Genomic DNA, 9,664 nt, shown 5'->3' with positions numbered 1-9,664 from the left:
AGCGTATCCAATGTCTGATGTTTTGTCAAGGCTTCTTCGTACATACAGATCAGAACATTCGGCTGCATGGGAAACATTGTATAGTGCTCGACTAAATGTTTTCAATCCGTATAATGCACCACGCAATACACAATTGTAATACCGTGCCAATTAGTATTCGTAATTAATAGGGACAAACTTTGTTTTTATTCCGATTTTATATAGTCGTTTGAATTTATAATGTCCGATTTGTAAAATGTTGTTTGAAGTTTATAATAATAATAACAGTAATAATATAAATATTAAAATATAAAAAAATATTTAAAAAACTGATTTTATATAGCCGTTTGAATTTATAATGTCGTCCGAATTTTAAAATTTTATGCGAAATTTATAACAATTATAATAATAATAATAATAATAATAATAATAATATAAATTAAAAAAGAATTAAAAAAAAAATGTCGTCCGAATTTTAAAATTTTATACGAAATTTATAACAATAATAATAATAATAATAAATTAAAAACAACTAAAAACAAAATAGAAAAAAAATAAAAAAAAAACAACAAATAGACAAAAGATCAAATAGGGTGAGATTGGAAAATGAAAAGGTCCTTATAGAAAAAACCCCCTTTTTTTTTTTCTCGAATTAACGTCGCATACTCATCTCTTCTCGGACCAAAACAAAATTTATTGCCTAGAATACAATTTTGACAAAAGTAATATTTGTCTATACATTTTTCTTATTTTTGACATATAAGTATTTTCAATAATATAATTAATTATTAATGACTGCTTAGAAGTTTACGATGATCAAATACATTCGTTCAAATGATTAAACCGCGATGCATGGCCAAGTTGTTTAGCTCAACCAATAGAGTGGCAACAAATATTCCAAGTTCCAACCCTTATTAATTTATTATTATTCATGTCACTTTACAGAAACACAAAATTGATGTTTTCAATTCTATTTTAACTTTGGATAATAAATCTAATCAAATACCATGATTAGTTCATTTTGAATTTTGATACTACCTTTTAAACTTCAAACTTATTTAAATAAAATCTTAAATTCAATTTTATTTTTTATTTTTATTTTTAAAAAAAAGGAAAAACGTCTTCTGATTCATTGCCCATTGCCACCAAACATGGGCCTAGTAGAACATGGAAGTAAAAGATGTGGAAGAATCGGCACGTGACAGATCACATGTGAAGTGTAGAACCAGAACGGCGCCATTATAAAAACCCCAAGAACAAAAGACATGGTCAATCGAACAAGACAAAACTTTCAGAAGAAACATCTGCGAAATTCATAATTCTTTGCTCCATTCCGTTCTCCACTCCGATACGCAAGACACCAAGATTTCGTTCTGTAACTGAAACCCACATTCCCTGCAGTCGGTGACTATTTATTTATATATATTTTCGTTACGAATTACCGCGTTTCTAGCCTGATCTTGCATGATCTAGCTTGCATTTGATCAGCGTCCTCTCTCTATATCTAGTTTTCGTATTTACTAAACAGCTTCAATTCTTTATTTTTTGTTTCTTTAGTTTGAAGATGGAAAGGTTTTGGAAATTCAATCGGTTTAAGCTGCGGTTAGCAATCCTTTTTGTTGTTGCATTAGTAATCGATCACAATTCTAGCCTCTGTTGGTCTCTCAACACCGAAGGTGTGGCGTTTTCCGAAGCAACTCTTTGATTGTTGACTGAAATTTGAACACGTTGATTAACGTTTTGGGAGTTGTGGTTTTGCAGGGTTGGCGTTGTTGAAGTTTCGAGATGGAATTGAGAGGGACCCTTTAGGGGTTTTGTCTGGTTGGAATAACGACGGTGAAGCGGCGGATTTGGGTCCTTGTTCTTGGTTCGGCGTTGAGTGTTCCGATGGAAACGTGGTCATATTGTAAGCTTTTATCGTCTCATCACTCATCAATTAATGTTCATATGATATGTGCAGTGAATCTGATAGTTTAGTTTGTGAATCCCATTCCGTGAGTGATTTGACTTGAAGGTGTTCGATCTAATGCCTAGCTGAGGGAATTAAGCTTGATTTCTTGTTAATTTACAGGAATTTAAGAGATCTATGCCTTGAAGGAACGCTAGCACCAGAGCTCGGAAAGCTAACAAATGTAAAGTCCATGTAAGCATCCAAGATTCATATCAAAACCTCCATTAGTGACTAATCATGTTCTGATGATTGTTTCATATATATTGTGTTTACAGTATTTTACGCAATAATTCTTTCTATGGAACAATTCCTCAAGAAATTGGAGATTTGAAGGAACTGGAAGTGCTGGATTTGGGATACAATAACTTCACTGGGCCATTCACATCTGATCTTGTCAATAACCTTTCCCTATCAATTCTGTAAGTTTTGATTTCAGTCGTTACATAATTTAAAATGTTCATAATCTTTTTGCTAACTAACTTCATATAATTATGAATGCAGTTTATTAGACAACAACAATTTTCTTGATAATCTTTCACCAGAAGTAAACAATCTCAAAACACTTTCTGAGTTTCAAGTAGATGAAAACCAGCTCACAAGCTCTCATAATAATGACTTCATCTGTAACAAAAGATCCAGTTCTTGGTAAGTTTGACTTTACAGTTTACAGTCAAGATAACTAATTTCCAACTCCAAATCCAATAATTAACAAAACCCATATCAAATCTTGAATCAAAATCTCTATACTTCTTACAGGAATGCAATTGAATCCAGATATGTTACAGAAAGAAAGCTATTACAGTTTTCACCATCAGGTGCTCCAGTTTCATCTATATCATTGCCTCCATCTGCCACATCACCTTCCACGTCACCAGTTTCAGCCCCATCACCTTCCACGTCACCAGTGTCATCCCCATCACCATCCCCAATACTTCAACCATCACCTCTTTTCCCAATTCCAGCAGAAACACCATCTTTATTACCAGAAAACAAACCTGCTTTAGCTCCTTCACCTCGAAGTTTTATATCTTATAAATCAAAACATCACACAGTTCTTATATGGTCTGGGGTATTAGGAGGATTTATGTTTATATTTCTTTCTGTTTTTGGATTTGTATTTTTTAAAAGAAGTAGAGTGGTTACTGTTAACCCATGGGCTACAGGGTTAAGTGGACAGCTGCAAAAAGCATTCACAACAGGTCTGTTTTTATATTTTTGGTTTTCTTTTTCATATATTACACAAAAGGCAATATTATTATTATTTTTCATGGGTGATTTCAGGTGTTCCTAGTTTACAACGCCCTGAACTTGTAACAGCTTGTGAAGATTTTAGTAATATAATTGGGAGTATGTTAGACGGAACTGTTTATAAAGGGACTCTTTCAAGTGGGGTTGAAATAGCTGTGACATCAACTGTCATAACGTCTGTTAAAGATTGGACTAAGAGTTCAGAAACACAGTTTAGAAACAAGGTTAGAAACCTAGTTATATATAAAATAGAAAATCTTGCTTCTTATTTTAAATATTTTTAATTTTTTGGGGTTTATTTGTAGATAGAGATGTTGTCAAAGGTGAATCACAAGAACTTTGTGAATTTGATTGGGTATTGTGAAGAACGAAAGCCTTTCACAAGAATGATGGTTTTTGAGTATGCTCCAAATGGGACTCTCTTTGAGCACTTGCATAGTAAGTTCTTTTTACATTCTCTATTATTTTTTAATTTTTGTTCTTTCGAAGGTTAAATATGGAAAATCACGTTACATTTTCAACCAATTATTGAAAAAGCCATTATGTTATCCTTTTTAGCAAAAATAAACATCCTTCCATTATTTTTTAGTATATGAAATTATTGAAAAAACTATTAATATAATTATTAAGGAAAAAACCATTGCATTTACACCTATACTTTAAATTCCTGGATATGAATGTAAGTTACGTATATATTTTTAGAACATGATTGTGGCATCCTTGGTTTTTAGATTCATTTTTTTCTTATGGGTTATATATATATATGCGTACTTCTTTTTGCCACCTAAATACTCTTTTTTCTGTCTTATTTTTCTCATGGATATTTTATCATATAGTCTCAAGGAACATGCATGCCTTCTGTTCATCGGTCAATTTGACTTCAATAACGTTTGTGGATAGTATCTGAAAATATAATTTCTTTATTAGAAAAGAAAAGGTCGATAATTGTGGGTAAATGCAATGGACTTCTTCTCTTTTGTTAAAAAAACAATAATAAAATGGCTTTTTCAAAAGGTAAATGCAAGGACTTTCTCTTCGCCTAAAATAGTAACACCATAGTTTTTTCAATTATTTCATGCAATAATGCAATGGGCTCTTTCTTATGCAGCCAATAAAACCAACAAAAATGTTATTTTTAACTGTAAAAAAATTATGGAAACGTTTTTCCCATTAAGAAGAAAATGGCTTTCTTGTATAATTAGGGAAAAAATGTATTATCAAGCATTTTTTAATACCTAGATGAAATTCTTAATTAAATCAATCATTCATTCCAAAATTCATTATACTTGTCAGAATAAATTTCTAATAATCATTTGACTTTTTCATCATCTTCATTAGATTCTTTGATCAATCATTCATGCCTGCATACCAGTCAATAATTCGTATCTTCAACATCAAGAATAATGTCGTGCAATAGCAACTAGCATTATTTATTGATTATTCATCCAAAACTACATTTTTTTTATCTCTCATAACAACTGGCATACATCCAAAGCACATGTTCTTGAAACATGAAAGAATTAGGTAGAGTACAGTAGTACTTGATATAATTATTGACTAACCATTTCCTAATAAATATTTATATTCAACAGTTAAAGAAGCAGAACACCTTGACTGGTCAATGCGGTTGCGTATAGCTATGGGCATGGCATACTGCCTTGAATACCTCCACCAACTCAACCCACCTATCACCCACAACAACCTCCAATCTTCTTCCATATATCTAACCGAAGACTACGCTGCCAAAATCTCAGATTTCAGCTTTTGGGATTCCCAAAAAACGGGTCCCACAAAACCCCACACCCCACCTTCATCTTCATATTCATCTTCATCCCCTCAAACAAATGTCTACAGCTTTGGTTTAATCCTATATGAACTAATCACTGGTAAGGTACCTAACCCTAATAGTAACACCCCATCATGGGTATCGGATTTTTCAGTGGATCCAACTTTGACTTGGGTCAAACAAGATTCGGTTGATGAACTATTTCAAGTGGTAAAAAGCTGTGTTCTTTTAGAACCGAATGAAAGACCGATTATGAAAGAGGTGACATCTAGGTTAAAGGAGATCACAGACATGACACCTGAAAGCACAATACCAAGATCATCTCCACTTTGGTGGGCTGAACTTGAAATCTTATCATCAACAGAATCTATTTAGAAACATTTTGTATCCTATTTTTCAAGTGAAACTGAGTTTTATCTGTATATATATATATATATATATATATATATATATATATATATATATATATATATATATATATATTCTATGTAGTTAATAAGTTCCCATTTCTTTATCTTTAATGTAAACCAAATTGCAACTACTTCCAATTTGTAATGTTCAAGAACAAGAGAGAATCTCAAAACCAAAAATTATAATGTTCAAGAATTTATAAAGAAACAATGATTTTACAACTTACAATTAGACTCGTTGTATATGCATGGAATTACATCTTTCTCCCTCTTTTTTGAGCCTAAATTCACGTAATGTAAAAATACACAGCTCGATTCGTAGCCCCTGAGCTTCTTGATTCTCAACTTTCAAAATCTCTTCTTCTTCCATTTTGTCATGCATGCATTTTGGCCGTGAATCTGCAATCGATCTTCATTTCATTTCTCTCCAAGATGATTGGAAAAGTAGAAAGTCATGTATATTCAGCAGCTTTTTGTGTTCGATGATAAAGCTCAAGAGTGTCCTTATGAGTAGGATCCAAACATAATCCCGCTTCACAATCTCTTAATGCCAGCTCATACTCACTCATTGACTCATAAAATGCTGCTCTAAGATGAAGCATTTGAAGCTCAGGTTTAAAAGCTATCGCCTTTGTAAGCTCTTCAACAGCTTCACTTTCCTTTTGTTCATCCATCAACACTAATACATTCAAGTTTAACACATTAACAAGATTCCCTTTTCTTTATTTTTTTCAATAAAAAATTTGATGTAAAAAAAAAAAGAGTACCTGCAGCTCGATATCTATATGGGTAAGTTCTTAATGGATCCAGCTGTGTAGCCATTGATAGATCACTTGTAGCATTATCACGATCACAATACTCTGACCTTTTTTCATAAGCAGAAGCACTATTTCCCGCCTTTTCTATCAACTTTGTCATCTCATCATATGCAGCTTTTCTTTCATCTTTTAAAGAATAAACACGTGCAAGCCCTTGATGAGCTCGTGTATGCTTAATATCAAGAGCATTTATATAACAATCTGCAGCAAGATCATGCTTCCCACAATCCACGTATATACTCCCAAGATTATTCAACGCCTACAAGATTCGATTTTTTCATTACCCTTTTAGTTCTTTAAGGTTTAGGGTTTAGGGTTTGTGAAAATTGAAATTACTTACTTGTCCTTTTCGAAGACCATCTGAAGGGCATTTGAGAGCATCGATAAGAAGTTGTATAACAAAAGAAGAAGAATCAGAATCCAGAGATGCATCTGCTAATGTATACGCTTTAAGAAAATACGCTTCGAATGATCTTTGAATCAAAATCGACTCTTCTGCTTTTGAAAGAGCTTCTTCTCGATAACCCGTGTCATATAAAATCCACCCTTCATAAACAAGACGTTCATGCTTTGTAATTGCAAGATTTCTAGCCAATCGCAAGCTCCGCATGGCTGCCTTTTGGCAATTTAATCTAGAAAAAAAGTTCTTTTTCAAGATCCTTAAAACAAAATATAATAAAATAAGAATAGACTTATAGCGATGGTTACCTTAAAAGAAGTAAAGATTGTCTGAATCTTAAAAGACTCTTCCCTGGATCATGAACAAGCATTTGATGTATAATTGCAAGTGAACCAATGTCATCTATACAAGACCATCGATCATAAAGCTCTACCCAACAATCAGCTGGTGTCCATTGTTGTACTTTTTGATTAAGAACTTCTACCAAATAATCACCTCTCATTTTACCATGAAACATCATGTAAGTCGGGTCTAAACTTAACAATGCACATATATCTCTCACAGCAGCTTGGTAATCTTCAAGGCAAAGATGAAACCAAGTCCTTAATTCAAGACAATCAGGGGAAATTTTGAAACGGATGATTTTGTTTATCTCTTCAACAGCTTCATTGATTTGATTCTCACCCACCATTGATACGGATCTGTATTTATATGGGTATGAAAGTGTTGGATCTAATTTGGTTGCTTCTTCTAAATCTAGAATCTTTTTGCTTCCAAGAGTGTATAAAGATCGTTCTTGATACATCCATCCGTTTGGTTTGTTTTCTGATAAAATCTTGTTGATTAATTCACGTGCTAAATATGTTTTCCCTTGTTTATACATTGTTCTAGCAATCCCTGTTGCTGAATAAACATGACCCATTTCAAAAGCTGCTTCGAAACATGTTTGGGAGTGTTTGTATTCTTCTCTTTCAAATAACAAAACACCCAATTGATGAAACGCGAGGGTTTTCTGCCACGTGTCGGTTGCTGATTCGATGAGTCTTTCGAAGAGCGTGACTGTGTTGACTGATGTCATCTTTTCTTCCATGGCGACTTGGGTGAGGAAATAGTATAACAGAAAGGAGGAATGATTAACCGAAGCAAGTTTCTCCATGGATTCAGAAGAGGAAAACAAGGTTAGAACTTTGGGGTTGTTTAAAGAACTTGGAAGCTCTCTGAGTAGAACTTGTAAGCATGAAGCTACAAGGAGACTTGCCATGTTTTCAAATCCGTATTCGATGAAGATCAATGCGTCTTCAATGGTGGAAATTAATGGGGACAGGTAAACCTCACAGGCTGATTTCATTTCCTCGCAGCAGAACTTCTGTGAAAATGATAGAATCTCCAAAACTATACTTGGAGAGAAAAAGTTTTCCATTTGTTTTGTTCTGCTAAATACTTCCACACCTCTCATGGCTTCTTTTGAGATCCCAATTCGTGAAAAATCGATGGTTTCTTTTGCAGATTCGATGAAATTGCCGTATAATAAGGTGTTTAGTGGGCTAGACAATGAAGCTATTTTAGGTCTGAGACAAGTGATTACCTCGTTTCCGATGCAAAACCAGACGATTTCGTCATCGTTGCCATGAACTAAGAATTCGTTGTTGAGGGAAGTGCGGGAACCAGTGACATTGAGATTCTCAGAGGCGTTTTCGGAAACACATTGGCAGCGATCGAAAACGGAATGGGAAGGATCATACCCGATATCGATTAAAGCGGATTTCGGGCATTCGAGAACTTTACCGATACAATCCATGGCGGAAATGCCCACAAGCTCGTCTTCTCTCCTCTCATACCGCAGCCACGCAGAGAGTACAACCTTCGAATGTATGTCGACAGCGTGTTCCCGAGCCGACTGCAGACTTCTTCGAAGCAGCTTCGGATCACCAACTGCGCAAAATAGCGCGTACTGTTCTAAATATAGACCACAACTTTCCGATTCACAGGAAGAATGGATGATTCTCTTGTAGAGGTCCGAGATTGAGTTAATAAAATCAAGGGGATTAAGGTGAGGATCTAAGGGGGGTTCAATAAGGTGTGTATCAGGGAGCCCATAAGGAAGAAGCGATTTAGCATTGACGAATGGGAGTGTTGTCGATTCATCGCTGTTCGATGAAGACGAGGACAAAATGGAGTTGATGGTAAGAGCATGTACTTGGGTGGGTTTTTTACACCGGTCTTTGAACTTAAGACCGCCGGATTTCATGGTGTTTGTAAATTGACGGATCAGATTCGCGATTTTCGCTGATCTTGGTGATGATGATGAACACCCATCATGAGTAGCAGTTGAGATCGACATGAATCAACTGGGTGTTGATGAAATCGTGGGTTAATTTAAACCTAGCCAGCGTTCACCACCATTGATGCAGAGCAGAACCTTGACTGCTGCTGCGTGCATCCGTGATTGTATGAGAGAGAAAGAGAGAGAAAAAGAAAGAACATGTTTAAGGGGTTTTAATTATTAGTTTATTTTCTATCAACATTATTAAATAAATCTAGAAAAAGATTTGTGGGTGTAAAATCTTTTGGAGTGTTATTCAATAGATAATTAATGTTATAAAAAACGAGAGTGAATTTCAAGAAACTTTATTCTGCCATGAAACACATAAAGAAACTTGCATTGCATCCATGTGTGTGTCTTTAAAAGTAATTTTTCTCATATTGAAAATTTATTAAAAACAAAAGAATAAATTACAGTTTTGGTCCATGTAGTTTGCTCTAATATGCACTTTTGGTCTAATGTTTGATTTTTTTGACATTATTGGTCCATGTGGTTTTCAAATCTTGCACCGAAGGTCCTAAGGCAGTTACCGTCTATAATGCTCCGTTAAGTGCATGTGAATTGATAAAATTGCCTTTTTTTTTTTTTATCATTTTTTATATTTTTTTTTTATTTCTTCTTATTATTAGTTTGACTATAAATATAATCATCTCACCTATCTTGAATCCACCACTAACAAAAGAAAAGAAAAAAAAGTCAGAAGAAAAAAAAAAAAAAAAAAAAAATTTCTTTTGTGTTTCCAAATTGGA

At 34.0% G+C, this 9,664-nt stretch overlaps 2 protein-coding genes across 3 annotated transcripts; one reads left to right on the top strand and one right to left on the bottom strand.

Annotated features, from left to right (window-relative positions):
* The first annotated feature begins 1,239 nt into the window (after positions 1-1,239).
* Positions 1,240-5,388, top strand: LOC145113374 (inactive receptor-like serine/threonine-protein kinase At2g40270). Of its 2 annotated transcripts, none has more exons than XM_079049477.1 (10): positions 1,240-1,379; positions 1,537-1,655; positions 1,741-1,885; positions 2,051-2,122; positions 2,206-2,349; positions 2,432-2,575; positions 2,687-3,129; positions 3,212-3,402; positions 3,484-3,616; positions 4,771-5,388. In XM_079049477.1, the coding sequence occupies exons 2-10, from the start codon at positions 1,544-1,546 to the stop codon at positions 5,337-5,339; spliced, it is 1,953 nt and encodes a 650-aa protein (XP_078905603.1). In that variant the 5' UTR covers positions 1,240-1,379; positions 1,537-1,543; the 3' UTR covers positions 5,340-5,388. The 2 variants fall into 2 exon arrangements, with proteins under 2 accessions (XP_078905603.1, XP_078905602.1); XM_079049476.1 differs by having other exon boundaries at positions 1,240-1,383.
* Positions 5,389-5,531: 143 nt separating this feature from the next.
* On the bottom strand, positions 5,532-9,095 carry LOC145113373 (ethylene-overproduction protein 1-like). Its single transcript, XM_079049475.1, has 4 exons — positions 6,901-9,095; positions 6,533-6,824; positions 6,142-6,451; positions 5,532-6,053 (listed from the first exon to the last, which is right to left on the bottom strand). The coding sequence occupies exons 1-4, from the start codon at positions 8,931-8,933 to the stop codon at positions 5,827-5,829; spliced, it is 2,862 nt and encodes a 953-aa protein (XP_078905601.1). The 5' UTR covers positions 8,934-9,095; the 3' UTR covers positions 5,532-5,826.
* Between the last annotated feature and the right edge of the window lie 569 nt (positions 9,096-9,664).

Source organism: Lactuca virosa, chromosome 5 (genome assembly GCF_052849685.1).
Source record: "Lactuca virosa cultivar CGN04683 chromosome 5, Lactuca_virosa_CGN04683_v6, whole genome shotgun sequence".
NCBI classification, from domain to species: Eukaryota; Viridiplantae; Streptophyta; class Magnoliopsida; order Asterales; family Asteraceae; genus Lactuca; species Lactuca virosa.
This window is presented reverse-complemented; position numbering and strand designations above follow the sequence as displayed.

Bases quoted from the DNA above. Each gene is read 5' to 3' on its own strand.
- LOC145113374 (XM_079049477.1), top strand. From the start codon at position 1,544: ATGGAAAGGTTTTGGAAATTCAATCGGTTTAAGCTGCGGTTAGCAATC. The intron at 2,576-2,686 runs GTAAGTTTGACT...TACTTCTTACAG, and splicing joins AACAAAAGATCCAGTTCTTG to GAATGCAATTGAATCCAGAT. The intron at 3,130-3,211 runs GTCTGTTTTTAT...GGGTGATTTCAG, and splicing joins GCAAAAAGCATTCACAACAG to GTGTTCCTAGTTTACAACGC.
- LOC145113373 (XM_079049475.1), bottom strand. From the start codon at position 8,933: ATGTCGATCTCAACTGCTACTCATGATGGGTGTTCATCATCATCACCA. The intron at 6,825-6,900 runs GTAACCATCGCT...CTTTTTTTCTAG, and splicing joins CAATCTTTACTTCTTTTAAG to ATTAAATTGCCAAAAGGCAG. The intron at 6,452-6,532 runs GTAAGTAATTTC...CGAATCTTGTAG, and splicing joins ATGGTCTTCGAAAAGGACAA to GCGTTGAATAATCTTGGGAG.